The sequence below is a fragment of the Typha angustifolia genome, chromosome 8 (genome assembly GCF_048772165.1).
Source record: "Typha angustifolia cultivar Huaian chromosome 8, ASM4877216v1, whole genome shotgun sequence".
NCBI classification, from domain to species: Eukaryota; Viridiplantae; Streptophyta; class Magnoliopsida; order Poales; family Typhaceae; genus Typha; species Typha angustifolia.
This window is the reverse complement of record NC_133246.1, coordinates 13,969,924-13,994,646: the sequence shown is the minus strand read 5'-3', so window position 1 is coordinate 13,994,646 and position 24,723 is coordinate 13,969,924. Positions and strand designations below refer to the sequence as shown.

General features: G+C 38.9%; 5 protein-coding genes across 7 annotated transcripts; 4 read left to right on the top strand and 1 right to left on the bottom strand.

The window, feature by feature from the left end:
- Positions 1 to 405: 405 nt before the first annotated feature.
- LOC140765148 (putative transcription factor bHLH041) lies at positions 406 to 3,642 on the bottom strand. 2 transcript variants are annotated; one of them, XM_073104089.1, is made up of 8 exons: positions 3,367 to 3,642; positions 3,164 to 3,298; positions 2,933 to 3,038; positions 2,816 to 2,830; positions 2,670 to 2,732; positions 1,961 to 2,563; positions 1,495 to 1,869; positions 406 to 798 (listed from the first exon to the last, which is right to left on the bottom strand). In XM_073104089.1, exons 1-8 carry the CDS (start codon positions 3,543 to 3,545, stop codon positions 709 to 711), a joined length of 1,566 nt encoding a protein of 521 aa, XP_072960190.1. In that variant the 5' UTR covers positions 3,546 to 3,642; the 3' UTR covers positions 406 to 708. The 2 variants fall into 2 exon arrangements, with proteins under 2 accessions (XP_072960190.1, XP_072960191.1); XM_073104090.1 differs by having other exon boundaries at positions 3,379 to 3,641.
- A 2,626-nt stretch (positions 3,643 to 6,268) lies between these two features.
- On the top strand, positions 6,269 to 9,806 carry LOC140764790 (ent-kaurene oxidase 2). 2 transcript variants are annotated; one of them, XM_073103545.1, is made up of 8 exons: positions 6,269 to 6,531; positions 6,868 to 7,028; positions 7,333 to 7,494; positions 7,630 to 7,770; positions 8,433 to 8,687; positions 8,781 to 8,939; positions 9,018 to 9,212; positions 9,312 to 9,806. In XM_073103545.1, the coding sequence occupies exons 1-8, from the start codon at positions 6,396 to 6,398 to the stop codon at positions 9,648 to 9,650; spliced, it is 1,548 nt and encodes a 515-aa protein (XP_072959646.1). In that variant the 5' UTR covers positions 6,269 to 6,395; the 3' UTR covers positions 9,651 to 9,806. The 2 variants fall into 2 exon arrangements, with proteins under 2 accessions (XP_072959646.1, XP_072959647.1); XM_073103546.1 differs by lacking the exon at positions 6,269 to 6,531 and having other exon boundaries at positions 6,890 to 7,028; positions 7,236 to 7,494.
- A 2,921-nt stretch (positions 9,807 to 12,727) lies between these two features.
- On the top strand, positions 12,728 to 18,960 carry LOC140765136 (V-type proton ATPase subunit B 2). Its single transcript, XM_073104072.1, has 15 exons — positions 12,728 to 12,868; positions 13,325 to 13,396; positions 13,998 to 14,053; positions 14,175 to 14,273; positions 14,478 to 14,537; positions 15,020 to 15,131; positions 15,248 to 15,456; positions 16,298 to 16,426; positions 16,555 to 16,692; positions 17,327 to 17,477; positions 17,770 to 17,852; positions 18,015 to 18,062; positions 18,155 to 18,208; positions 18,290 to 18,373; positions 18,513 to 18,960. Exons 2-15 carry the CDS (start codon positions 13,339 to 13,341, stop codon positions 18,696 to 18,698), a joined length of 1,467 nt encoding a protein of 488 aa, XP_072960173.1. The 5' UTR covers positions 12,728 to 12,868; positions 13,325 to 13,338; the 3' UTR covers positions 18,699 to 18,960.
- A 44-nt stretch (positions 18,961 to 19,004) lies between these two features.
- On the top strand, positions 19,005 to 20,926 carry LOC140765055 (translation machinery-associated protein 22-like). Its single transcript, XM_073103972.1, has 6 exons — positions 19,005 to 19,070; positions 19,151 to 19,361; positions 19,446 to 19,541; positions 19,740 to 19,804; positions 20,343 to 20,424; positions 20,554 to 20,926. The coding sequence occupies exons 1-6, from the start codon at positions 19,005 to 19,007 to the stop codon at positions 20,658 to 20,660; spliced, it is 627 nt and encodes a 208-aa protein (XP_072960073.1). The 3' UTR covers positions 20,661 to 20,926.
- A 152-nt stretch (positions 20,927 to 21,078) lies between these two features.
- On the top strand, positions 21,079 to 23,937 carry LOC140765401 (eukaryotic initiation factor 4A-8-like). The gene is made up of 5 exons (XM_073104466.1): positions 21,079 to 21,219; positions 21,807 to 21,876; positions 21,971 to 22,077; positions 22,181 to 22,611; positions 23,179 to 23,937. Exons 2-5 carry the CDS (start codon positions 21,809 to 21,811, stop codon positions 23,812 to 23,814), a joined length of 1,242 nt encoding a protein of 413 aa, XP_072960567.1. The 5' UTR covers positions 21,079 to 21,219; positions 21,807 to 21,808; the 3' UTR covers positions 23,815 to 23,937.
- Positions 23,938 to 24,723: the final 786 nt, after the last annotated feature.

The window sequence follows — 24,723 nt, the reverse complement described above, 5'->3', positions numbered from 1 at the left end:
GAGGGATAATGTGCTCCACAATCGTTAAGTTTTCAAGAGTACTAGTGTTTTCTTAGATGTTATAAATAAGAATTGTTACCGTTGCAAATAACAAACCGTTAATGTTGCGGTTAAAGCTCGAGTTATAAAACCTACTTCTTTCTAATCTAATTTTACATGGTCTATAATTTTTAGGTTTTGGTCATGATTCATTATTGTATTGTATCAAACTTGTATTTTTACGAGCTAAAATGAAAAATCTATACACGGTCTTATTTTTTGCTTTTTTTTTTAATTTTTAACTCAGTCAACTTGATAAAAATAGATAGGTGAAAGGAAAAGCTATTTCAAGAGTGTGATCTATAACGATAGGCTCACAAGTAAAGAGATTGTACGATCTTAAACCATGCAATAAGTCAAGTCAAATCCGCCATCTTGAGATCTCTTCGATTATAAATATTTAAGAAATGAAATATTCTACTGATAAAACCTGTATGCTACATCGTGTATATGAGATAAACAAACAAGGAAAAAAACTCTTAACCAGCCATCTCCATCCAATGGCTGATGTGGGAATCTCGAACACTAGCTCCTTTTTCTTTTATATCTTTAATAGCTCTCACCAACTTGATCAAAGGATTTAGATTCCATGCACTTTCTCTTGATCCATAGGTTGCATGCATTAAAAAAGATTTGGTCAAAATTGATGGGCCAACCTCCGGCCAAAGGTCAAGGCTCTCCGGTCGTCGGTCGTGACACCGCATCCTCTACCACCATCCTGACGGCTTCCTCGAACGACGGCTTGTCCCAGTCACTCCCCTAAACATCAACAAATAATAATTTAAATAGTTTACCGAAACAAAAGCATTAGTTGATAATCACTTTTCCATTGACATGATTCAACTTTTCCAATAAGTAGGTACGAAAAAAAAGTACAATTATGCGATAAAAAAAATGATATTATTGTCATGACTAAGATGTCATTCCGGTGCTAATTCAAGCAATTAACTCTAGGCATAACCAAAATAAATGACCCACTCCCCCCTCCCTCTCTCTTCTTGATCAAGACATTAGGTAAAGATTATTCCTGAGGTTTATTTAATTCTATTCGCAGGACCTAAATGTTGCATCACCGATGGAGAAATTGGCGTGGCCATTGGAAGAATATCGGTCTGTTAAATTAGCCAAGATAGTCCGGTGGGCAGTCAAATTTGTAACATAAAGTTGTACGTCTTTGTCACTGGCCAGAGATACGTCCAAGTTTGCATTTATAACAGGAGCTTCCAAGAAGCTTGTACTAGATTAACCTTGGGATTCGGGATTCTCTGCAGCCGAGGCTGCAGAGAATTTTATTGCACCCGGGAAGACCCGGTCTCAGCTGCAAAAGACCTACGAGCTCCACTAAATATAATGCAGGATGTGGAAGGGGCAAGATGTAATTAATGGAATCAGAAGCCTTAATCGGGATGAATCAAATAAATAGTAATCATCGATTTATTTAACTATCATTCATACCTTCACTTGCAAAGTTAGGCTTGCTCTTGCAAATATATTTCTTCCCGGCGCATCGGTATTCGCGCTCACTGATACCAAGCTTAGCGTCGTCATCCCTTTCAAGAACTCGAGCACGTCAAGAAGCAACTGTATCATCTCGCATTCCACCCTCACTATGATTGTCAGGTTGATTCGGGTCGAATCCGACGTCGATGCGGGTTCGCTGGTTATCTGCACTTGTACTCGAACACTAGAATCGCCAGCTTCGCTTGCTGGATGATCAGGTGGATGTAGTTGCATTTCTAGCTCTCGATTCCTCTCCTCGAGCTCGGATACTTGAGCTTTTAATGTGTTCACGAACTCCTTGGTCTTTGCGAGAACTGATGCCTTGTCCTTCTGGCAGATATAATACGAAATCCATCTTCAGACATCCTGAATGATAATAAAAGCAAAAGGTAGGATGGTTTTGCAGATGAGTTGAGAGTACCTTAGATCCCGGTGGAAGTAACATCCTCAGAGAATGGAAGCTCTCGTTCAACTTCTCCCGCCGCTTGCGCTCCGATATCATGTGATGCAACTGGCTGCTCGTCGGCCTCGCCTCCGGCATTCGAGCTTCGAAGCTCGTCGCGTACATTCTTCTCAAAATGGATGCCACAGTCTTAATCATCCTCTGCCCATGGACAGCGGCCGGGCGACGCTCGATCTTGGGTGCCAGTGCCGAATTATAGGCCTTGAATGCCCCCGGCGGGCGGTTTCCGTGATCTTTTCCCGTGCCATAGTCGTGAAGTAACTGCAGAGAAGGTGGAGGGGTCGAAGATATGACGGCGAGCATCGCCGTCGCCATCGCAGCGTCGTCGGTCTCGGGCGTCGTGAACTGCATGTCGCGGTATCGGCTAGGCATGAAAGAAGCAGTTCCTTTGCTGAGGTTCATGAGAGACGAGCATTCCGGACTGCCCACCGAGAGCGATCGCAACGACGAGGTCGACGATGAGGGCCGGCTTTGATCAGGTAGATGGAGGAGATCGTCAAACACGGATTGTTGGATGAAGTCCTCGGAGAACACTTGTTGTACATTCATTTGCATGTTGACCTGCAATATTAATTGTTATAGATAGATAGATAGATAGATAGATAATAAAACTGGAGGTAACTGATTAACCATTGTATATATAAAATGTGAGGTAAAATTTGATTACATTAGCGGAAGTTCGCATTCCCAATTCGATCTCTCCCTTTTGGCATCCCATGAACACTGCTATCTGTTGTTCAAAACATCGCATTTGTCTCAGATATTGTAGTAAGCTTATGATTGGATTGCACCTCTAAAGTAACAAGTACAAACCTTGATTCCAGCTCCCTGAAACAAATGAAACCAAACCAAGAATTAACATTCTAATGGCAATGAAGCCAAAAAAAAAAAAGGATTTATAATTCAAATCAATTAAGTACTCTTAATTACTTGGTAGAACTGCTGCTGGAGTTGGGACGATGCCAAGTTCAGCAAGTGCGAGTTTTCGAACTCGATATAGGGCAGCCCCTCCGTGTAGGCCAATCCAGGAACGCAACTTTAATCAAACCAAATGAACGCAAGAACCAAATCAAACAATACCCATCAAGCCAAATGATCGAATTAATGAGTAGTACAAAGTACTAAGTAATTTGAAAACTAGCGTCTTCTCTCCCAGTTTACCCACTACTGATGCTACAAGTAGATCTCTGGTAAGCGTCGAACAGCCTCCGCGGCGCGCTGATCCCCGACGACGACGACGAGCTCGGCTGAGGTATTTCTTCATCATGAAACCATCCGCCCATGGATGCAAGAAGACTGCGTACAAAGATATCATCGTAATTAGAAGAATTATTGGAGATGAAGTAAGAGAGAGTCATGCGTGCCTGGTGATGTACTTGGATGCTGGATGGGGGAATGGGGACCATAGGCAGATGTACGCGCATCCAAGGATGCGCAGCGCGTTCTGGAGGAAACGGCGGCGGGCTTCGGAGTTGAGGAGGAAGATGGAGTCCATGCAATAAAGGAGAGATGTGGAGTTGTGAGGCTGGTAATTGATATCCATATCCTATTTGGTGATGGTTGTATCTTTAGTAGAAGTTCGAGACTAGAGAGAGAGAGAGAGAGAAAAAAAATATACGGGAGTTGGTGTAGAGAGAGAGAGAGAGCGAGAGGGATTGAAAAGTAGAGGTTTGGAGATACAGCAGCCATGAAAAGTAGACGTTCAAAGTCTGCTATTTGAAGGACTTGAAAAGGAGTCAAAGTAGGAGGCAGGAAAAAGATTGGAGAGAGAGAGAGAGAGAGAGGGTCAATTGGCTTGGTCCACTTTGTCTTGATGCCCTTAGCCCACTCTTTTTTTAATAAAATAAATAAATAAAAAATAGAAAATTAGATGAGCCATCAAATTATTTGGAGGAATAGATTGCTAACCGCGAGAGAGGCAAAACTAACAAGAGATCAGGTAGATTAAACAACAAAATTATAATTAAAAATGTCACAATAATTAATTAATCAATCAATTTTTAATAAACATGAAATTCCACGTGTGATCAAAATACGTCAATTAGGAAAAGGAAAATTTAATGTGCCCAATTAAAAAGATTTGCTAATCTTTTTCATTCTTAGAGTACACAGCAACACTATTCTGAGCACTTAACTCAAAACTAACTAAGGGACTTTTTAAAAACATCCAAATGCGGATAAGTTTGATCTCCCGTCCTCTAATAAAAAAATAAATTTATGTTTTTATTAGAGGAGGAAACCAGCCTACACCAACTCTTGTAGTAGGAAATTTGTCTATTCCTCCAAAAACTTTAAACATAGACCTAATCCACAACAAGAGTCTGCTTTGGTCTTTGCTATCTCTCTCTCTCTCTATAAATATATATATATATATTAATATATAATGGTCTTGGTTTGAGGTGTTCTTAGATTGGGTTGGTGGTATAGTTAAATATATTTTTATCTCGATGAACTTATAACAAAATTATTTCACCTTTTGTACTTCAAAAGATATGGCGATGATGAAAATAATAGAGCAACTAATCCTCAAACGCTCCATGGGCACCCAACCTTTTTTATCCAAGATATTGACTAACTCTAGGGAGTCTGATTCAACTCTAGGGAATCCTGGTCGGCAGCCAAGTCATTCACCAGTAAATTAAACTACAAGAAACCCTTGCAGCCGAATGAGTTGTGACTACTACAAATTAGATCAATTCACATTATTTATTTGAATTGATTTGTTTTGACATTTGATTTCCTTAAACTATTTAATGTCTCTCAAATCCTGACATTGTGAATAGGAAAATATCAAATGATAATCTTGCTCTTAAATTTTCCGTCACACGATAATTTTCTAAAGGAAAAAAAAAATATATATCTGGGTCAAGATGTAACTTAATCCCTCTAATTTAAATGGCCAAAGTCTGGGCCGATTACTCTGTGCTTCTGGTCTAAGTACTGGGCCTAACTAAAGCCCAAAGTTTGACCATCTCCCCTCCCTCTTCTTCAACCTAACTCGAGTGCTCTCGAGACGGACTAGAGTCAGACCTGAAGTCGACCCAATTTCTTTTAACTCAAAGGCAGACCGATCCGAACTCGTCTAACTTCGGCATATAACCTACCACGTGTGCATCTCTCTCCCTCTCGAAATGGAAATTTTTAATCATGAGCTGGCCCCCACCCGGCTGTCTATAATGTTTTTAATAATATTTTATTTTATATAATAATAATATTAATGCTTTTTATTTCCTTTTTTTGTTTTAAGCCCACGTAATGCTACATCATTTTTATTTTTTTTTTAATAATTTGTAAATATTATTTTATAGTTTTTAATATTATTTTTTAAATACGCCACTCCCCCTTGTCTCCACTCTCCACTTCGTCTCCCTCTTCTCTCTCTCTTCCTCTCCGATTCTAATCACGTGCGTTTTACACTGTATTGGATTACTTTCTTGTTCACTTTTCTTATAATTTCGAAAAGAAATTGCGGATCTTTTCTTCCACAGTTTATTGCGTTGCGTTGGATTTGTTGATGAGATCTGCTCGCTTGCTGTCTCGATTATTTTAGTGATTCAAATGGCAAGAAGTTTAAATGAGGTTTTTAATGATTTGATATTGGTAACGTGGAGAGGATTAATTCTCGATGCAAATGTTCAATCGTCTCGATTTTTGAAGTATTGATTAGCCAGTCGGTTGGAGATCTGTGCGAGTTTAAAGACTGCTTACCAACCAATTTTAGTAGAGTTGGTAGGTACCTTGCTCATGATCAAGAAGGTTATGAGTTCAACTCCAATCCCAAATAATATGGTGGAGAAATTATTTGGTGGTTGGTAGTTTGTGGCTTAGCTCGATTCGGTTGATGGCTCGACAATGCGGCTAGCTTGGAAGAACAGCTTGGCAATGCAACGGCTTGGAGTAGCTCTCGACGGCGTTTGATTCGAAGCAATTGTTCGGCGACGCATATGACTTGAAGTCTAGATTAGACAGCTAAAAAGCTCAATGGGACCTAAAGTGTTTCTGTATCTAGGAAGGGTTGGCCCTTTGTCTAGCCCATATCTAGCCTTCCGGCTCATGAACGATAAAAAAAAAAAAAAAAAAAAGTTTAAAGACTGCTTGAATGATTTGAATCGTATTTGATTTCATTGGTTTTGAAGAAGGTTTTAAAAGCTTGAACCTTTATTACGATGCTGTTTCTATTTTTGACTGCGGCACTAATTTGACAGCCTTACATCTTGGCAATCTTCCCAAAAGATGCTTTTTTTTTGTCATTTCGTCGTCTTCTACTCCATCACTACCGTTACCGACAAATACCCTGGGAAGGAGCCGGAGCGGTACTCTTACTGCCCTCTCTATTTAGAAGCTATAAAAGGCATAGAAAGAGAAGATCAGAGGCGATAACACCAAAGCGTCAATGGAAGATGGTAAGATGTTCCTGCGGAGGTTGGAAAGTGGGCCTCTTGTTTCAATAGTTCTCGGCCTCGTTACTGTGGTTATCATCGTTGCGAAGCTTCGTATTACCCGCAATCGGCGCTCCAATCTGCCCCCTGGTATTGCAAAATAGAAAAAAATTGAGCTTCTTAGTGTAGATTTGGGTTTCGCTCTGTTGTCTATTGTCTGAGTTTGGTATGGAATGAAATGAGGAACCTTTTGGTCAGAAAATATTAAATTTGGTTATAACCCAAGTTTTCCCATCCAAGAATAGATTGGAACAGTGGATTTGGTGGTTGGTTTCAATAGCAGAGATAATGATATATCTGTTACTATTTTTTATATATATATTATTAATATTTCTTCCCTGGAATAGATGGTTTTGGTGTCGTTCACAAGATAGGAAATTTTGTGATGTAGCTGTTCCCGGGCTGATAGGAAATTTTGTGATGTAGCTGTTCCTGGGCTGCCTTTAATTGGGAATTTGCATCAGTTGAAGGAAAAGAAACCTCACCAGACTTTTGCAAAATGGGCAGAGATTTATGGGGATATATACACAATTAGAACTGGGGCATCCACCTTGGTGGTGCTGAACTCTGCTGATGTTGCAAAAGAGGTACTTTTAAGATTTTCCCCATTTATTTTTTCGGTAATGATTTTAGTCATTGGTGTTCCGGTTTGAAGCTTCAACACAAGAACATTGGTAAGTAATCCACAAATATTTATGGAATATCATGGACAATCCACGAATAACCTACTCAATTCATGAATACTGATATTTTCTGATTGATTGGAGACTCATTCATTTACCATGAATACTTAGGAATATCGTATGGCCACGGAAACTGTCATGAATGATCCAGGAAAGTTTCTAAAAACTCAAAAAATTGTAACTATTTTCATAAGACTGATTTTTCCAGGCAATGGTTACAAAATTCTCATCTATATCAACTCGGAAGCTTTCAAATGCATTGACATTGCTCACGTCAAACAAAACTATGGTTGCCACCAGTGACTATGGTGAGTTTCATAAAATGGTGAAGCGCTACATACTCACAAGTGTTCTGGGAGCTGCTGCTCAGGTACGCAAGTCAGAAACTCTGCAGATTGTGGCTTATCGATTTATACACATCTACCTTATGTACATACATATGCATGTTGTATCTACTATCCAATTCTAAGATTTGAAAGAGAATTCACTATGGTACCAATTTCAGAAGCGACATCGTTGCCACAGGGATATCATGATTGATAGTATCTCAGAAATCCTGCACTCACTAGTAAAGCGCGATCCTCATACTGCTGTGAACTTCCGGGAGCCATTCAAGAATGAGCTTTTCCGATTAGCATTGAAACAAGTAAGCCTCTATCAGGAAGATTTAGTGTCTATTTACTCTTGTCATGTCATTACTTGGAAAGCAAGGCCCATATTTACTCTTATCATGTCTGAGACGAGATGGTAGCACAATGATGGACTTATACATAATAGAATCTCGTAATGCTCCTTTCTTGGTGCTCTATATTAGTATCTTGAAGGTTCAGTCTATTATTCCTATATGGTATCTCACTGTTCAATTTTTTAAACTTGAGCTCTGCATATAAAGCCTTTGTCACTCTTTGGCAGACTTGGACATTTCGTATCCTCACCATAATGTTAAAATAAAGAATTCCTGAGGGAATCATCTAGTTTGGCTCTAAGGCTTGCCTCCTTGTGCCTGATGCTATAGTTTTGAGCCATGAAACAAGCCTCTCTAATAATAGGGAGTAGGGCATTCACCTTGTGCTCTCCAAAAACCTGCATTGGTGAGGATCTCATACAATGGGACGCCCTTTAAATGTACAATTTTTTGATTTAGTCATCAAGTAAAATTTCTTGCCAAGTGTATATTATTCTTACATGGAGCAGACTATTTAGTCTCCACCACCATTAATGCAAATAAATCTAAGGACATGGATTCTGAACCTATCAGAAACAGTTACATTTCAGTCAGAGTCATTTATACATCTGAGTATTTTGCAGGCTCTGGGCACAGACATATATTCTATATATGTGGAGGAGCTTAACAAGGAGATGTCCAAGAAGGAAATTTTTGATATTCTAGTAGTTGATCCAATGATGGGTGCAATTGAAGTTGATTGGAGGGATTTCTTCCCATATCTAAGATGGATTCCTAATAGGAGTATGGAAATGAAGATCCAGAATATGGCAACTCGCAAACGTTTAGTTACTAGGGCCTTGATCATGGAACAGAAGAAACGGATTGCATGTGGAGAGGTTATTCTTCACTTGTTTGTCATTTTTCGAATAGTTCTCTTACACCACAAATTCACAAATCATTAGATCTGATATATCAAAAACAAAGTACAGGAGATAAGCTGCTACCTGGACTTTCTGCTGTCCGAGAACAGACTGACAGAAGAACAAGTAATCTCACTGATATGGGAATCAATAATTGAAGCCTCAGATACCACATTGGTGACGACTGAATGGGCTATGTATGAACTTGCTAAGAATCCAAAGTATCAGGTTGGTGCCATAACACATAGTGTTGGTTTTTTCCTGTTAAAAAACTGTGTTTTGATTTCTTTTTTCTGTATATCCTAGGATCGCCTTTATCGTGAAATTCAAGAGGTATGTGGGTCTGAAAAGGTTATGGAGGAGCATTTGTCGCAACTACCATATTTGGATGCTGTCTTCCATGAGACACTGCGACGATACTCTCCTGCTCCTATCATTCCTCTAAGATATGCCCATGAAGATACAAAGCTAGGAGGCTATGATATTCCAGCTGGAATACAGGTAAGCACAATAGGCGACATTGGTCTTGAAGAATTGTATATGTTATTTATTTTCTTCTTTTTTTTAAAGCACTTCTCCATAACTGTCATATAATGTCAGGTTGCCATCAATCTATATGCCTGCAACATGAACAAAAAGGACTGGGATGGACCACAAGATTGGAAGCCTGAGAGGTTTCTGGATAGCAAGTTTGAGTCATTGGACTTGCACAAGACGATGGCTTTTGGCGCCGGGAAGAGGGCTTGTGCAGGTTCTTTGCAGGCAAAGCTAATCTCATGTGTATCTATTGGCAGGTTTGTACAAGAATTTGAGTGGAGACTGAGAGAAGGTGATGAAGATAATGTAGACACAGTCCAGCTTACTACCCACAGGCTTCAGCCCTTATATGTTCACATAACACCAAGACAAACTGATGTACTAGTACATCAGTCTTCCTAGTTGAACGCATATTATAGTGTCAGTGTTATATATTATATGTTGCATTCACAACTCGTATGGAGTAAGATGCCACATTGTCTACCGTGGCAGATTTATGTTGCTAAAAGTGTTGACTTTGTAAGAAAGATCTATCATATTGGTGAGTTCTAGTGGTAATACTTGCATTTTGTCAGGTACTTCTTTTTGGTTCAGCAACTTTATTTTATTTTCAGGAAAATGCAGGCAAGAAAGTTGGTACTTGATATCATATTCTGCTCTAGCTTTTTATCTGTTGCACCTCTAATCTCCGAAATTCTGTGAATTATGGAGTACAAAAAACTTATCAGTTAGGCAGGAATGTTGTGATCTGCGTATATCCACCTCTTACAGTGAAATCAGAGGTCAATTGTGGAGATATGCTGATACCCTTTAAGCATGCAATGTGGATAGAAGCCTAAAGAAATTTGTAGCAAGGAACGCATAATTGAAGGATATGTGCAAGAGTATGGAAATTGGAGAGGCAAAAAGGTACCTGCAGGTGCTGAACAAGCTTTGTTGATCCTTTTCTCTTTACTGATAGATAATTTCCAAGGAAGCTTGAAAAGATGTCAGATGCAAACACCACAGATTATTACTCTTGGACTTCAACCAATGGTAAATTTTGTATGACTTAAATGAGATACCAATGATCTTTATATCTGATTCTGCTCAGGCTTTGTGCGTGCCGAAAATTAATGTATGGGTTTGAGATGCATCATTCAAAAAATATATTGCAGACTGTTAATCAGGTTAGTGCTTAACTATTTCAATCAGCACCTATTGCTGCAAGAAAGATCCCTCTGAATCCTGTAGCTACACTGTCATTGTAGAACATGAAGGCCTAGTATTACTGTAATACATTTTTGACTACCTTATCCATCTATAGCTTCCAAGTACGTAAATGATTGTATGCCACTTGCAGCTTCTTACATTAGACCGGAAGTGCTTGCAGGACATAATAGCTAAAAAGATATTGCTGCTACTCTTCGGTTATGCTCTCAAGGCTTGGCTGCCAATGGCAAGATGGTGTAGCTGGTGAACTAGTCCATCGCCTTCTCCGAGAGCCTCTCATCTCCCTTCTCAAACTCTCATTACCTCCTTTCCTTTCAAACTCTTTCATGAGCTCGAAAGATTCATCCATGCTAAAGCTCACGTCTTGGCCCTTACTCTTTCCTCTTGCAAACAAAGATTTGAAGCATCCACTACGCTTATCATACCCATCATGTGATCTCTTGGGAAGCGCTAGAGAAGGCGAATCATGCCTCCGAAGCTTCCGCAGGGTGCTCACGGGAACGAGGTAGTACTTCTGGCCCAACGTGAGCACAGTGTCAGGGGACACGACCGCCGTCGGTTGGCGGAACACCTCGGGAAACGCGACGCAGCATCGAGGATTGGCCATCATGATCTCTGCTGCGAGGACCGGCCGGTCATAGAGCTCGACTCGGCCGCCCGGGTGAACGATCCTTGCGTAGATTTTTCTTGCATCAATGCTAGAGCGCAGGCAACTTGGCAAGGCCATCAACCTCCTCCTCCCTCTGGCTCTGATGAAGGAGAGGTTAGTAACAGCTAGGCTGGATCTTAGTAGTTGTGATCAGCCAATGGAAAAGGTGTCTTTGTTTGGGTCCTCTTGTTGGCATCTCAGAATTATGAACCATTGACGGCATCGGATACTTTGTAATTGGCTGAGCTCCCTATCCGAAGTATGCATCTTTTGCTGCTCTCGATGCTTACTATGCAAGTCGGTTTTCTTTAGATACCAGAGCTTCAACATCTTCTGTATGCATGGAACTTCTTGTATTCTTGTCTTGTAGGAACTTTATTAAGAAAAAGAAAATCTAGAATAAGTACTCTAATCCTTTACTCTCAAGATCATACTCTTAATCTAGAGTAGGATAATAGGATGTGTAATTATAAGCTTGAACAGTGGTAGAATAAATTTTTTCTTAATGTAATATTAAATTTATATAGAAGTATATATTAAAAATGAGTGAAAACTTTTAATTTGTGGAACGGAATGGATGGATTATAGAGAGAGAGGAGGGAAGATTTTTGACATGATATATGAAGTAAAATTAAGAGTAAAACTATAGTTGAGCATATGTGTGAAATTATTTAAATATTGTTTAAATAATCTAGAGCATGGATAATTTAATATTTAGTTATAGATTTAGAGTAGATTTTTTTTTATAAAAAAAGTTAGAGGGATTCAATAATGAGGCTATTAAAAGGGTTTGGTGTTTAGCCTAATTATGCTCATACTGAGGCTTGTGTGCATCAATCGTGTAACTTGTATGATAAGTTAACACATATTTATGTTAAAAAAACCCTGACCTATTTATTAAATAAACATGTGGTCATGTTTAACAATTAGGCTCGAATCGAAATTGAGCCTGTGTTGCTCCTTACTCAAAGTTCAGGTAGGATTAGGTTGCTTGACTCATTGACTTGGCTCGTAAACTAAATATCTTTCTCTTCACTACTAATTACCTCTCTCTCTTCCTCAGCTTAACGAAGACTAAACTGAGGCCTAAAGTCGGCCTAATATTTTCAGACTCAAAAGCAACCTGATCGATCTCATGAGCACCTCCTAATTCGAGATAACCTGATCCGAACTCGACTAACTTTTTGAGTAGGCATCTCGCCCTCTCGTTATGGAAATTATTAATTATGAGCTGGCCCCTAACCAGCTGTCGAGGTGGCAAACGTGCAGCCACAATCCACATGGAGTGATCTCTCCCAGATCTATACGTCTTACTCGACGAGGTGATCCCGCGATCACAACCGTACAAGTGGCAACACCTAAACAGTCACCCCACATATCGGACGGTGTAAATCCACTCTGGCTTCCATCACCGTTGAATTTTGATCCGACGGCTGCCGCTCAGAAGTCAGCCAAAAATTATCCTCACGTTATACATGCCCCGTCGCTGTACAGACGTGGCTCGTATTGATAGGTTGGAAAATAGACAACCGATAACTACCCCAAACTAATGTAAATTTACCTTTTTGGCCGGTTATTATGATACTGGGGGAGATATGTGGGTACGATTCAGTGGAGACAGAGAGCATTATTATTCGTGTTTCTTTTTTCTATTTTTATTTTTATTTTTATTTCGTTCCTCCACTCCCCTCGTCTCTTCCTCCTCCTCCTCTTCGTCTCCCTGTTCGCTTTCTCTCTTCCTCTCCAGGTCTAATCCGAGGTGCGTTTTGCCCTAAATCCGCTTATTTTCTACTTAATTCTTGCTAATATCTCTTATAATTTTGAAAAAAAATTGCGGATCTTTTCTTCCCAGTTTGTTGCGATTGGATTTGTTAATGAGATCTGCCCGCTTTCTGCCTCGAATGTTTTAGTGATTCAAATGGCAAGAAATTGAATTGAGGTTTTTATGATTTGATCTTGTAGCGAGGAGAGGATCAATCCTCGGTAGGAATCTTCCATTGTTTCGATTTTGGAAGTATTGATTAGTGAGTCGGTAGGAGATCTATGCGAGTTTAAAGACTGCTTGAATGATTTGAATCGTATTTGATTTCATTGGTTATGATGAAGTTTTTAAAAGCTTGAACCTTTATTTCGATGATGTCTCTACTTTGACTTCGGCATGTCTAGAAAAATCGACCTATGGTTTAGATTGCTAAATGTTGCTCTCGTGCTTCAGGTTGTTATTGCAATATGGGTTTTGCCAAGGATGGTGCTGACATGGAAGAAGGATCATTGGAGATTGGCATGGGTATGTGGTGCTAATCATTAGGCTAGTTGCTATTTTTTATGAGTATTGTGTTTCTTTTTGTGTGTAGTTTTTCTAGAATCATATTTAGAGGACTTAAAATTGCAATTTTTTCATTTGTGGATCATGTTACTAGCAATGCTTGAAGTGCACCTATTATTCTCAGACTGTAATTTTTAAAATCCTTGGAGCTTCATCATCTAAAAAAGGTGTATGTGAAGAAGAAGAACCTGAAGTATGACCTTTCAAATGCAATATTAGAATCCCATTTACCTAGATTAGTCAGTAAATATTCACTGGCAGGCTTCGCTTCATCTTTTTCTTAAAATAATGTTTTGATTAAAGACTTTCTACTACATAGACCTAATTTATTGACTTATAGAATGTTGATGCTCTTCACAATAGTGTGTATCGACGACTCGTTAAACTCTTCTTGCCTCTTGGTTATGAGAAGTTTCTGGAAAAGAACCTGGTCTACAATCATTGTGATTCTTCCAGAGAAACATGTGCCTGATTTTGTTACGCATCAGTAGTTTATATTGGAACTTTTCTGATTGTTGGGATCTTAGGTATTCAATTTCAATTAGCTTCCCTTATGATGCAGAGTACAGGACAGTTTCTGGAGTGGCAGGACCTTTGGTCATCTTGGAAAAAGTTAAGGTACATATCTCATTCATTTGTAGATTGAGTCAAATATTGTTCCTTTGCTGTTTATCATGGAACATCATAAACATTCATCTAGGTCTGATAGTTATTCTTCCCTCCTTGAAATCTATTTCAGGGCCCTAAGTATCAGGAAATTGTGAATATTCAACTGGGAGATGGCACAATTCGTCGTGGTCAAGTCCTGGAAGTTGATGGAGAAAAGGCTGTTGTGCAGGTTACTCTCTCCTCTGGACTAATTTGATTTGTTTCATCTGCATTAGGCTCCTGGTGCAGACATTTTGCAACAAATATAACTCATCTCGGCTTGCTATTTGTCCTGTATTGTGCATCACTTCTAACTTTCTAATGCTTTTCTGTTTCTTGTTATGTGATGGCATTTCCGTATATAGAGCATTTGACACGCATTCATGTTTTCCAGGTCTTTGAAGGAACTTCTGGAATAGACATCAAGTACACTACTGTGCAGTTTACTGGCGAGGTGATTGACCCATGGCCTTATTGTACATAGCTCTCTCTCTTTATTGTCATATTACATCTACATCTTTTATTTTATTTTATTTTTTAACAAGTAAGGTATAAAATAGTAAAATACTAAAACCTTATGTTGGTGCATTCCACTGGCTCTGAGAATGAGAAGGATGTTCAGCATGCTTCTCCATCTTAGTTCTTTACTTCTTTATATGAAGTAGTTCAGAAGGGACGCTCCATGGCATGCTATTTATCAGCAAAGTTGGTGAACTGCTCTACTTGACCTGGACTTATTGTCCAAACTCCAGAGTCTGGTTCAAGAGTGAAAAATCTTGAAATAGAGAATGTATATATTTCTTCAATTTTCTGTGATGATGAAATAATTCGGAAATCGTGCTAGTGTTCTTTACTTCATGAAGTTTTTGCCATCTGTTATATCCATTTCCTGATATCACTGATTTCACTGAATCCACGACCTTTTTGGCTTTGCAGGTCCTGAAAACTCCTGTTTCACTTGATATGCTTGGACGCATTTTCAATGGTTCTGGAAAGCCTATAGATAATGGTCCACCAATATTGCCCGAGGCTTACTTGGATATATCTGGTACGTAGCTTTGGTGGATAACTAACAAAGGCATCGAAACAAAATTCTATTTCCTTTAACCATATGTCCTCTCAAGTGATATTGTAATATTGTATGTTCTCATGACCTTATTCCAGGAAGTTCTATCAATCCTAGTGAGAGAACCTATCCTGAAGAGATGATTCAGACAGGGATATCCACCATTGATGTCATGAATTCTATTGCTCGAGGACAAAAAATTCCCCTCTTCTCTGCTGCTGGTCTTCCTCATAATGAAATAGCTGCTCAAATTTGTCGTCAGGCTGGCCTTGTAAAACGTCTGGAGAAATCTGACAATCTGTTGGAGGTACAAAAGCTATACAGCATGTGATCTGTAGCAGTACCATTTGTATAAAAATTACAACTGGTGCTTATAAAACCAATATTATGTCCCATGCACTCTCTGTAGGATGTTTCTTGTCCTAAGTTAATGACCACCTGAATAAATGCTGCTTGACATATAGACTTTTGCTTTCAAAGACCGATAGCTTGTTAAATTATGCGCTCCTTTTGATATTCTATTCATTATTAAGCAGACAATCAGGATTAGCAGTTTGTATAAAACTCGAGTTTCTGGACACCATTCTTGTTGTTGAACTTGTCATAAATCTGTTCTGGTGGTCAATTATTAATGTATACAAATGGAAGAGGCTGGAGAGTGCCACTTAAAGTGATAATAAGTCTCGGCGATACGCACTTGTGGCTACTGATTCAAGTCATGTGATGGCACTAACAGCAATGTGAGGCTGTCTTACATCTTTCCTTCCGCATACCTTGCATTTGTGTGAGCCTCATGCAAAACACCCTTTTTATATGAATGGAAGTGGATGACCAATAAGTTGAGGTTAATTTTGTTATTACTACATCCCTTGCAAATAGATTATCATCAATGGTGTCAATTTGATTCATAAAATTATCTGCAATTAAGCTTGTTATTTTTATTTGAACCTTATGATAAAAGAATTAACATCTAGGAAGCATAAACATGTATCACAGAAATTACTGCTACTCTAAGTGGGATGTGACAATATGATCCAGTGTTTAAGCTCTCATTCAAGAAGCTGAAGCTTTTAGTGGCATTCAAGCATTTATGTATGAAGTTAATTTCTTTTATCGTGATCACTGTGTGTATTTTCATCAATCGGCAGGGTGGAGAAGAAGACAATTTTGCCATTGTCTTTGCTGCTATGGGAGTAAATATGGAAACAGCTCAATTTTTCAAGCGTGATTTTGAGGAAAATGGTTCAATGGAGAGGGTCACACTTTTCCTGAATCTGGTACTTTGAAAAATTATCTGTTCTCTTGAACTTGATGTGGCAACTTATGGCACTCTAGTTATTTTTAGTTGTTAGTGTGCAATTTGACATCATTTGATGTTACAACCCTGCCATGGTCTTTAATGCAGGCCAATGACCCAACAATTGAACGCATCATCACTCCTCGAATTGCACTCACGACTGCAGAGTATTTAGCTTATGAATGTGGAAAGCATGTTCTCGTCATTCTAACAGATATGAGCTCATATGCCGATGCACTCCGTGAGGTATTGATCTTGTTATCTCTTATTCTTTCTGGCCTATTGTTATCATGCTCAAGTCGCATAGTGGTTTCCTTTTTATTCGGTAAATACTTTGAGGATGTGGTAGGAACCTTCTCTATTCATCCTTTTCTGCAAGTAAATTTATCTCTTAATTATGCTTTTCTGCATATATAAGCTTGCTATGCTGTACATTCTTTTCTTTATGAAGAAACTGAGTCATATATTGTCTCAAAGATGAAGAGCTGTTAATTCGTACTATATATGTAATATACTAATATGTAATATAAACATTGCAGTTGGTAGAAGGGCTCCCTTGTAAATTGTGATGCACCAGATTTGAGTTGATCATATGACATCAGTAGTATTAAGTTCAAGATTGAAGTTTTCAAGTTTTTATCTGTTTGTGACACCATTACTTTGCAATTACTTGATGCCCTAGTACTATTTGCTCAGGCTTTGCATTTTATCCATTTAGGATCATTTCAAAGCTCTATGCTTGTAAGGGTTTTCCCTTCTATATTCTTAATAGTTAATAATAATTTTATTAAGTTCTTGTCCTGCTTTGCCTGCACAAAATAGTTGTCAAGTGTGAATTCTGTTTCCTTTAGCTTATGCAAATTATGCATTTTATCCTTAGGTATCAGCTGCACGAGAGGAGGTGCCAGGTAGGCGTGGTTACCCTGGGTATATGTACACTGATCTGGCGACCATATATGAGCGTGCTGGGCGTATAGAAGGAAGAAAAGGCTCCATTACACAGATACCCATTTTAACAATGCCGAATGATGGTAATTGATGCAAACTTTCTGCTTCCATGTATTTTATCAATTTATTTGTTCAATTATATCCTTTTCAGTTTTATAATCTTGTAAATCTCCATGAGATAATGGTGTATCACTCAATGGACCATTATTCATGGTTTCTGTTTTGGTCTTTCTTTGCTGATTCATTTTCTGAGGGTCCAACTAGGAACCCACCTTTGGCTTATGATTTATCGCAGATATGATTCTCTTGGTGTCTTAGTATGATGTGTGCAATGTCATGTCTAAACACGATTGTTCTGGTCTTTTTGCTCAATAGATATCACACATCCAACTCCTGATCTTACTGGCTATATCACGGAAGGCCAAATATACATCGATAGACAGCTCTATAATCGTCAGGTACAATACAGGCTTTACTACTACATAACGAAGATGCATATAACCCTTCAGGCATCTTTCATTGCTTCATGCATCTTTGGAAAGATGCCAGCACTTCCTAGGCAACTTGAGATTTTTTTTGTTTGCTTATGTTTTGAAGACTTACACATCTTATATTTTCAGATATACCCACCTATCAATGTCCTGCCTTCTCTATCTAGATTGATGAAGGTGAATTTTATATGTGCTATTTCTTTGTAACACACACACACACACACAACCTTAACTTTTAGAACTTCTCATCTAATTTGGTTTACCCTCAGAGTGCTATTGGCGAAGGCATGACTCGTCGTGATCATGCTGATGTATCTAACCAGGTATCTATTGCTAAATTAGGTGCTTATTATTATTTGGTATATTTTGGTATGTCGACTTACATGATTAATTTCATGGTGCAGCTCTATGCCAATTATGCAATTGGAAAGGATGTCCAGGCCATGAAAGCAGTTGTCGGAGAGGAAGCTCTCTCATCTGAGGATTTGGTCTCTCTCTCTCTCTCTCTCTCTCTCTCTCTCTCTCTCTCTACAACATCATATATACATACATTCATATATGTACATGTACTGCATGCATCTTTATTTGTTATGCTTTGTGCTGATGCATTTGTATTTTTATATGCAGCTCTATCTCGAATTCCTTGACAAGTTTGAAAAGAAATTTGTGACACAAGGTGCATACGATACTCGTAACATCTTCCAGTCCCTTGATCTTGCATGGACGCTGCTCCGCATATTCCCCCGCGAACTTCTTCATCGCATACCCGCAAAGACTTTAGATCAATACTATAGCAGAGATGCTGCACACTGATTTCTTTTTGTAGAACTCAGATTTCAAAGAGCAGCTTGAATAAAGTTAAAAGATTGGAAACTCGAGCCTCTTGTCTCTAGTATAGGTGCTATTCTTTTCTGCATAAAATAAAGGATTCATGGATATGCCTTATGCATGAGTCGCCTTTTGTAATATGACAGCTATCAATATTGTACGCTATTTGTTACTGTATGTTGTTTAAGTGTGGAAAACCTTCTTCTATGATATACTAATACGTCTTCATTTTGTGAGTTAATTGTAATTATCATGAAACGAAGATTGCTTTTATGGATAAATATTTGCAGCATGGGAGGAAATTTGATTAGGGATCATTTTCCAAAAGAAAATCATAGAAGTCGGCAAAGATTAGATGTAAGTGCCGAGTCACTAGTAGCCGAAACTCGCGCCTTTACGAATGAAATAGCGACGAAATCTTCCATCCATTTTGGCAGTTCGATTCCAATCCTCCCCTCCTCCTTCCCCACGCTGCTTCATTTGCGCCACTCCAAACTGCCCTTCTACCCTCCAAGCTTCGCTTCCATGGGGAGAAGCAGCAACCAGTCTGGGTGCTATACTGCGGCGTATGTAGCTTCCCCGCCGAGTACCGCGAGTTCGGTCCCGACTTCGAGAAATGCAAGTTTTGGCTTCGCCAAAACGTTCCCGGTCTCTGCCCTGATCTCCTTAATGGTGAGTCCACATCGACCTCGATCCTTCTTCTTACTGTTCTTCTCGGTTTTATGTGATTAGATGCGAGGGAGAAGGAAGCAGACAAGGCGGCGGAGCAATTGCAGGCTGTGGGGATTTCCGGTGGAGGAGGAGGCGAGACCTCCGGTCCTAACGCAGGTGTGTGATTGGGTGTTTGTCCATTGAATTATTGTAATATGAGGACACATCTTGCCATTTGCATTTTAGCTGTTCGAATTGGATATTGGAAAGAGAAATACTGAGCTTTAGTTGGAGGTTTGTTAACTGGTTCAGGGTTTGCACTTCTCTTGTGATCTTCCATCCTTCTAGTCACTTTTTTTTTTATTCTTGATGCAGGGGGAGCCTCAGCATCTAAGCAAGAAGAAATAAAACGCCTTCCAGGTGGTAAAACAAAGAAGAAGGTGGGTTCCTTAACATTTAGAGTTAGTCTTTCTCTTATTTATATTTTCTACTATATTAGATCATGACAAGGTAGCATTATGCTTTTGATTTTGTACATTGTCATTAACAAGAAGTTGTGTGAGGTAAATGCCTGATCTTGTTTCATTTCATTCTAATTAAAATGTGTACGCTGCATAAGAAATAGTCTCCAAGGGAAATCAACCCCCTCTGTATTGCCTATTTACCATCCATCCATCCATCAGATACTTCTTTTGCGAGCATTAAGGTCAGCAAGTTCTAAGTTAGCTATCACAATTTGCGGATTCTCGGTGGGCATCTTTCACGTCAACCTCGGACATGATTACATTGGCTAGATTGATGGGAGGAACGTAATGCACAATTTTCTCAGATCATTGATCACTAGGCTGCATAACTCATTATTCTGGACATAGAATTCTTGTGCTTTTAGTCTAGCCCTCCAGATGATAATCTAGATTTACATATGCTTCATATTGCTAATGCCAGCTTTTAAATATTAACTAGTTTCTTTTCCTGCAGGAGAAGCAAGAAGTTGTAATTGAGAAGATTGTTCGCAACAAACGCAAATATGTCACTGTTGTGGAAGGCCTTGATTTATTTGGTCAGTGATGTTTAGAGGAATTCTTAGTTCCTCTTTTTTTTTAAAAAAATCTTCAAGGTGCTTGAGAAATTTGAAATTAGCTATAAGTGGGGCAATCCATAATGAAACTTGATTTGCATGACATTTTAGGTATAAAGCTCAGTGATGCTTCAAAGGAGTTTGCTACTTGCAACGCAGAGAAGACTACCATTGGTGGTGGAGGGTTTACTAGAGCAGAGGTTCTTCAGCACTCTTAGACCTGTTTGGTTATGCAGTCTACTATTTCTTCAGTAAGTTGGAGATAACAAAGGTCGATCGTCTTGGGGATTCTATACTATCATATGCTATGGATTCTTCGTCCTAACTTGATAAACATAATACTCGTATGTGAAAACAAACCGATGGGACTAATCTTATTATCTTATTATTTCTAAAGGGACATCAAAAGTGTCCCTTTTGAAGTAAATTGTTCCTGGTATAGATGACGTAAAGTGGTAAGATTGGTGCTGAGAAAGGCGAGGTCGAGCTGGCTCGGGTGTAGTCCGAGTCGAACTCGAGCTGTGTTACTAGTCACTCCTGGAGTCCTAGTTCGACTTCGACTCCTCGACGAAGAAAAGGTTAGTCTCCTTCCACAACTCGTTCTTTTCCCTTTCGGACACAAACAAAAGCGACTACTTAAAAGGCGAGCCTCTCTTCTCTTCTATCTCAATCGATAAATAAAGCATCGCCTTTGCTTTCCTCCTCCTCCTCTCTCGCGCTCTTTGCTCGCACGACTTGGAATCCCTTCGGCAAATCGCTCCCTCGAGGACTTATAAGGTAATGTGTGGATCTCATCTTGCAGCTCATCTTTGTCGCCTTTCTCGTTGGATTTCGTTATCCATGGTGGAATAGGCGATTAGGGGGTTTGAGCCGATTAGAAGCGAGAGATCACTGTCTAATCGTTAGATCGGTTTCTGTTTTCTTACTTAATTTTGCAATTCTGATCTAATTCAGCATTGTCGACTTTATCTTGGCTCGCTTGTGTTGGTGGTCTCGGATTTATTAGGGAAATTTATTGATTTGTTAGGGATTTGTTTCTCGATCACTTTGATTGAGTTGTATCTCCAATAGGTACTGCATCAGATCTCTAGGATCGCGGAACAGAGTTAGTATCTAGAATATATTCGCTGGCAATTAGTGATGGAGAAGTAGTTAAGCATGGACGAAAAGCTTTTTCTTGTTTTTTCGAAAGATTCCCAGATATGTAACTCAGGCAATGAACTAGTTGTCTTAATCTGGTTACAGAAGGGAGGGAGGGAGAATTCACTGGACGTGACTCTTTCGAGTGTCATTTAATTTTCTTTCTACCATCGTAAGGTGATTCGGTCACTGTTTTACACTAACTTTGACTTCCGCACTTGCAGAAATGGCAGGATCGGCACCAGAAGGATCTCAATTTGATGCACGACATTATGATGCAAAAATGAATGAGCTGTAGTAAATTTAAATTTTTTTCATCACTATTTCTCACTATAAGTATTTCGCCAACAATACTTACTTATTATGTGCTTTATATGCTGGAGGATAGGTTAACTCAAGATGGGCAGGACTTTTTTACATCATATGATGAAGTTTATGACACTTTTGATGCCATGGGTCTGCAGGAAAACCTTCTCAGAGGCATATACGCATATGGTATGGCCTCCTCCTACTTCAATTTCTCTGATGCAATCTCTAGTGACCTCGCTATATAGTTTTGTGAGGTAATATCTTTGTTTTGACAATGTCTTTACTCTAGGTTTTGAAAAGCCTTCTGCAATCCAGCAAAGAGGGATTGTTCCGTTCTGCAAGGGCCTTGATGTCATCCAACAGGCACAGTCTGGGACAGGAAAAACTGCAACCTTCTGTTCTGGCATTTTGCAGCAGCTTGATTATGGATTGGTTGAATGCCAAGCTTTGGTACTTGCTCCGACTCGGGAGTTGGCACAGCAAATAGAAAAAGTTATGCGAGCACTTGGTGACTATCTTGGTGTGAAAGTACATGCTTGTGTTGGAGGGACTAGTGTTCGCGAGGATCAACGTATTCTTGCCAGTGGGGTTCATGTTGTTGTGGGGACACCAGGTCGTGTATTTGACATGCTGCGAAGGCAATCCCTCCGCCCTGACTATATTAAGATGTTTGTATTGGATGAAGCAGATGAAATGCTTTCACGTGGTTTCAAGGATCAGGTTCCTTCTCTTTTTACATTATTTGTTTTCAAGTCAGTTGTTAGTATTTACCTTTACCTATTCAATCTCCGATCCAGTAAAAAGTTAAAGTTCTGGCAAATTTGATGCTGACAAAATTAAAGGCTTTTAAGTTGAGGAATATCATTTCTTAAATAAGTGGCATGGTGTTTAGACTAACTTACCAGTAGAGATGACACTCACAACATTGATTCTGCACATTCATATTGCTAGTGTAACTACTCATTCATAATGTCCTCCGTTACATTTTAATGGTGCTTATGTTTCATCAATGATGTTTACTGTGTCAATATACTTTATCCTAAATAATGTTATACCTCAATAAAATTTTGCTGTTTGCTTTCCTTCTATGAGAGTTCATGCTGGACACAGTCTTGCGATTTGTTCTTATATGGGAACTTTGTACTTGCAACAATGAATAGCTTCTCTGGTACCATCATATGTCCATAATTTATTTTTATTTTTTTTCTTTTTTCTAGTTTCTATCCTGTCATGTTCTTAGCTTGCTTATCTTACTATCATTATTTTAATACCTTTTTCCCTCTTCAGATCTATGACATCTTCCAGCTTCTTCCTTCCAAAATACAAGTCGGGGTGTTTTCTGCAACAATGCCTCCTGAGGCTCTCGAGATCACTCGCAAGTTTATGAACAAGCCTGTGAGAATCCTTGTGAAGCGAGATGAACTCACTCTGGAGGGTATCAAGCAGTTCTACGTCAATGTTGAGAAGGAAGAATGGAAGCTTGAAACCCTCTGTGATCTCTATGAAACTTTGGCCATCACACAAAGCGTGATCTTTGTCAATACCCGACGCAAGGTTGACTGGCTAACTGACAAGATGAGAAGCAAGGATCACACAGTCTCAGCCACGCATGGTGACATGGACCAGAACACTAGGGATATTATAATGCGGGAGTTTCGATCTGGTTCGTCTCGTGTGCTCATCACGACTGACCTTCTTGCTCGTGGTATCGATGTGCAGCAGGTTTCCCTCGTCATAAATTATGATCTGCCAACCCAGCCAGAGAACTATCTGCATCGTATTGGACGAAGTGGGAGATTTGGAAGGAAGGGTGTGGCGATCAACTTTGTAACTCGTGACGACGAAAGAATGCTGTTTGATATCCAAAAGTTCTACAATGTTGTGGTAGAGGAACTACCCTCCAATGTTGCCGATCTCCTTTGAGAGAAATGTTGGTTAGATATGATATTATGTGCTATAATCTTGCCTTATTGTTCCTGACAATGAAGACCGGCTACATTGGACAGGTTTATGAATGGCAACTGTCATGACTGTTTACTATCGTGATCGACAGGTTTTTTTTAGTGGTTAGTGTCCGGTTATGTGTGTTCAGCATGGTTAAGTAAGTAATTTTTCATTTGCACATTTGTAGCAATTAGGTTGTGTCAGTATGTTGGTGACCTTGGAAAGTAAGTTTGAATATCCTTACATTTTTCTTCTAAGTTTGGTGTAATAATTTTTCCTTCTTAGGAATCATAATGTATTGAGACTAGAATGGTATTAATTATTTGAAATATTTAATTAATAATATCGTTCCCATGCACTTCTGCCATAATACAGTAACATATCCTGTTTTAATTGTTTATGCTTTGTAGATAACCTCTGTTTGCTCAACTTTGCGAATTGAATGTATCGAGCAGCAAGGTGGAAAGGAAATCCAACTAGATAGCAACCGCAAATAATTAACGACCACCACGTCTGAAATATAAACATTAGGCGTTCATACACATGTGGAATAACTTTCGTACTAACATAATTATGTTCATATTACTAAACTTGCATAACACAACTTATACCTGTTTAGACTATTACATTATTTGGTTATAAATTGGTATAGTGGCGCAATTATTACACTTAATGTGATGTGAAAAAGTAAAGATATTTTAGCAAATGATCAAAATATTATTTATAATAGATATAATAATAGATGGATAAATAGATAAAATAAAAGAGAGAGGAAAGAGAGGCCTTTTTAAGGATAAAATAGTAGTCGATAAATATAAAAATATTAGACAGAAGAGAAGAGACTAATATTAAGAAAAATTATTATTTAATTACTATACTATTATTTTA